Below are 4,332 nucleotides of genomic sequence, written 5' to 3' on the forward strand. Positions count from 1 at the left end.
GCGAGCTCGGGGGCCCCGGGCCAGCCGACACCCGGCCTGGGTCCCCTGAGCCCCCCCTTCTCTCCTCGCCTCCCCCCAGGGGTCGTGTTCCACTACCGCCCGGGCCCCACCCGCTACTCGCTGACCTTCGCGGAGGCCCGGCAGGCCTGTCTGCGCACCGGGGCGCTCATGGCCTCGCCCGAGCAGCTGCAGGCCGCCTACGAGGCCGGCTACGAGCAGTGTGACGCCGGCTGGCTGGCCGACCAGACCGTCAGGTGAGCCCGGAGGACGGGTCGGCGGAGCGAGGGCCTGTGCGCCGCCTCGGGTGGGCCGGGGCTCGCGGTCATTAGCGACTCGGGGCCTGCTCCTTCATCCCCCGGAAGGGGCCCCGTTCCGAGAGGGGCGCAGGACCGGGCGGCATTGGTCATTTCCTCCAAGACATGGGGGAGGAAGCCCGCTCAGCCCCGGGCCCTTCAGGGGCCTCAGTTCCCTTCCGAGCGGTGGGCTGTGTTCGGAAGCCAGGACCCCGCAGCCCCCCCCGCCCCCAGCTGCCAGCCTCTGCACGAGGGGTCCCTCCTGGTTTGAACCCCAGACCCTGAAGTCCTGCCCTGCCCAAGCCCCTGAGGGTCCTGCCGGCCCCCGGGGTCCTGCACCCCAGCCCCCCCCAGCAGGCTCTCAGCCCCTCTGCGCATCCCCGCAGATACCCCATCGTGAGCCCGCGGACTGCGTGCGTGGGCGACAAGGACAGCAGCCCCGGGGTCAGGACCTACGGCGTGCGTCCGCCGTCAGAAACCTACGACGTCTACTGCTACGTGGACAGGCTGGAGGGTACGGACCTCGGGGCCGGGGCCGGGGCGGCAGAGGGCAGGCCTTCACCCACGCCCTCCTGCCCGCGCTGCCCAGGGAGCAGCCGGGGAGGAGCCGGCCCCCAGCCCCTCTCGGGGCGCCCTTGTGCCCCCCGGCCCCGGAGCAGCGGGGCCCTTGGGCTCCTTAAAGCAGTGAGCCCCGTGGCTGGCCAGGGCCTTCACTCCGCGCGGCTGAGCCTGCTCTCCCCTGCTGGAGAGTCGGCCGGGGCCAGCCGGCGCCGGAGTCCTCCTGCCGTGTGACGGAGCACGGGGCTGCCCACCACGGCCCGACTCGGTGTCGCGTCAGTTAAAGCCACCAAGTTCCCACCCCGAGCCCCGGGTTGGAGACGCTGGTGCGGTGACCTCACGCTGGCCTCGCGGGGCCTCAGCTTCCCCCTCTGTGAATGGAGCAGTTCCGTCCCTGTGACTGCTGTTTCCCGCCCCCAGCCAGACGGCTCCCGGGCGTTTCTGGGTGCAGGAGCCCACCCCTCCCCAGAGGGCTGCGGGCTGGGGGCTGCGCGCTCCTGGAAAGTGCAGCCGTGCTGGGGAGCAGCAGGGGCTGGGGCCCCGTGTCGGGGGACAGGCTGGGTGGGCACAGGGGTCACCCGCTGCCCGCTGTGCCCCAGGGGAGGTGTTCTTCGCCACCCGCCCGGAGCAGTTCACCTTCCAGGAGGCGCTGCAGTTCTGTGCGGCTCACAACGCCACGCTCGCCTCCACGGGCCAGCTCTATGCCGCCTGGAGCCGAGGCCTGGACAAGTGCTTCGCCGGCTGGCTGGCGGACGGCACCATCCGCTACCCCATCGTCACCCCGAGACCCGCCTGCGGCGGGGACAAGCCGGGGGTGAGAACCGTCTACCTCTACCCCAACCAGACAGGCCTCCCGGACCCCCTGTCCCGCCACCACGCCTTCTGCTTCCGAGGTACGTGTCCCCGCCCCTCTCCCGCCCCTCTGCCTGGGGGAAGGGGTGAGCCGCTGGCCCCCCATACCCACACCCATCAGGGCAAGGGGGAGACGTCTGTGCCTCGGGGGCAGCTCTTGAGCTAGCTTGACCTTGAAGCCTTGGCCCCAAGGCAAGGTCATCCTGAGGTTTCTCAGAGGCAAGTGGAGGGGAGTACGGATTTTGGCTCTAAAATCAGGCAGAGCTGATGTGAGCGCCGCTGTGTGGTAGCTGTGTGACTCTGGGCTAGTGGCTCAACCTCTCTGTTCCCTACTGACCCTAACTTGGACAGCACTCAGCACAGAGCCTGGGACAGAGCAAATTATCGTCAGTTTCATTGTTACACATAAACGGCACGGGCTTATACATACTGCTTTAAGAGGTGTGTCAGACTCACCCCACTTCTAAATATTTCGGAGGGAATCTGGAGTATTCCAGATTCACTGGACACCCCCTATTTGTGTCGTTAATGGACCCGGGGCCCGGCGGGCGTGGCTGGGGTGTCACTGAGCGCCGGGCGGGTCCTCACGGCTCTGGGTCCTGCGCTGGACCCAACTCGTGCTCTGTTTCACGGGCTAAATACCCGAGTGTCCTGGAGCCCTCCAAATAAAGCTCAGAGAGCCCTGGGCTCCCAGAAAGCAGGTCCCCTCCGAAAGCCCTGCTGAAGAGCACCCCGGCCCGCTCCCCGGCTCCGGCCTGCCCCGCGGGTGGTGGGGCTCCTGCCCCGACCCGGCCTCCAGCTCGGGCAGGGAGGACGCCAAGCCCCCGAGCCCCAGGACCCCAGCCCTGGCCGGGTGAGCTCAGCCCCTGCATAATGGGGGGAGCTGGGCTTCCTCCCCCCACTTTGCTGGTTCCCCTAAACTGGAAGGGTTACCCCACTCAGTGAATCTTGCCGTCACCCTCCCCCGCCCCCGCCAGGGCAGGTGGCTTGGGCGGCCTCCTGGACGCCCCCGGGAACACCATTTCTGTGGCCGTAGGGCGAGCTGGTCGCCTGGGGCCTGGCGCCCGATAACTGAGCCAAAGACGAGGCCCGCACTGGCCAGCCGCGGCCGCGCCGTCGGTCAGCGAGCTAGCAGCTGCCGCCCCACAAGGCTCGCGAGGCAGCGTGGCCTCGGCACACCCGCCACAGAGCCTGGGAGGCCAGCGCAGTCTGCAGTGGCTGCCCGGCCCGAACGTGGGGGCGGGAGGGTGGCCCGGCAGTCCCCGCACGGGCTGGCCCACCTCACAGCCACCGCACGTCCCCGAGGAAGGGCCAGCGGGCTGGCCAGTGCGGAGGAGACAGCCTCGCCCGCTCACCGCCCTCTCCCCTCAGGCGTCTCCGGCGTGCCCTCTCCGGGAGAAGAAGAGGGTGGCACCCCCGCACCGCCCCCCAACGTGGAGGACCGGATTGTCACCCACGTGGCGCCTGGCGTGGCTGTGCTGCCCCCCGGGGAGGAGACGACTGCCCCCCTGGACTTCTCCCCTGAGCCAGAAAACCAGACGGAGTGGGAGCTGGCCTACACCCCACTGCCAGGTTGGTGTGGCGTGGACTCTGGGCAGCTCCCATCTCCCCAGGACATAGTCTCACGGGAGCAAGAGGGAAAGAAAGTAATGGGGTCTCAAGAACCTCAAGTGGGAGGTTTGCTTTCTCCTCCGTCCTCCAAACCCTCTGCCCAGAGCACTCGGACGGAGAGCTGAGGTCCAGGCGGACAGCGCCTCCGCCCTGGGCGGCCGAGCCCAGCCGAGTTCCTGTTCTCAGGGCTGCTGGGGGCTGGGACTCCGCTTTTCTGTCCAGCTCGCAGCTGATACTGGCCCCGGGACCCGCCTCGAGTCCACGGCCTCCACGGAGGACACAGCAGGTGGCCGTGGCTGTGCGGCCGTGGCCCTGAGTCTCCCAGAGCACAGCCTGAGCGTAGTGGGAGTCTCCGTTCCCCACACACACCGCCCCCCGCACGCTGCCTCCATGCGCCCCTCGCAGGCCACGAGGGTCCAGGAGACACTGTCTGGGCCTCTCTGCCCTGAGAGAGACGTGCTCCCGTGCCAGGCATGGAGTTCAGCTCCCCTGTGAGAACTTGAGGTGGGCTGAGCTTCTAAACGGGCACCTGCTGTCCCTCCTGCAGGACTCCCTCCCACGTGGCCAGCCCCGGGCGCAGAGGGCAGCACAGAAGCATCTTCTGCCACAGTAGCGCCCTTGACCTCCGAAGAGCCGACCCCGCCAGAGGAGCCAGCCACGTATTCACCCCTGGTGCCCAGTGGGACTGAACTGCCAGGATTTGGGGAGTCCACTGGGGCGCCCGAAGTCAGCAGTGACCTGGAAGCCAGTGGGCAGCCCTCAGGGGGGAGTGGGAGTGGACTGCCCTCCGAGGGCCTTGACGCCAGCGGTCTCCCCTCTGCCGCGGGCTCAGGCCTGCCAGTGGGAAGTGGACTGGCCTCCGGGGATGGAGACAGAGTTAAGTGGTCCAGCACTCCCATTGTCAGCAGACTGCCCTCTGGAGACAAGGACCTAGAAGGTTCTGCTTCTGGAGAAGGGGACCTCAGTGGGCTTCCTTCTGGAGAAGGCCCAGAACCCCCAGCCTCTGGAGAAGGGGACC

At 68.6% G+C, this 4,332-nt stretch overlaps 1 protein-coding gene across 1 annotated transcript in view; it reads left to right on the forward strand.

Moving 5' to 3' along the window:
• The window catches only part of ACAN (aggrecan), a 52,409-nt gene that overhangs the window by 33,055 nt on the left and 15,022 nt on the right, over nt 1-4,332 (forward strand). Inside the window, exons 4-8 of the mRNA XM_012732674.1 lie at nt 25-254; nt 680-807; nt 1,451-1,744; nt 3,075-3,275; nt 3,862-4,321. Coding sequence (XP_012588128.1) covers nt 25-254; nt 680-807; nt 1,451-1,744; nt 3,075-3,275; nt 3,862-4,321 — 1,313 coding nt within the window. The remainder of the gene's footprint in view (nt 1-24; nt 255-679; nt 808-1,450; nt 1,745-3,074; nt 3,276-3,861; nt 4,322-4,332) is intronic.

This window comes from Condylura cristata, unplaced genomic scaffold, assembly GCF_000260355.1.
Source record: "Condylura cristata isolate star-nosed mole 26May11 unplaced genomic scaffold, ConCri1.0 scaffold00035, whole genome shotgun sequence".
Lineage (NCBI taxonomy): Eukaryota > Metazoa > Chordata > Mammalia > Eulipotyphla > Talpidae > Condylura > Condylura cristata.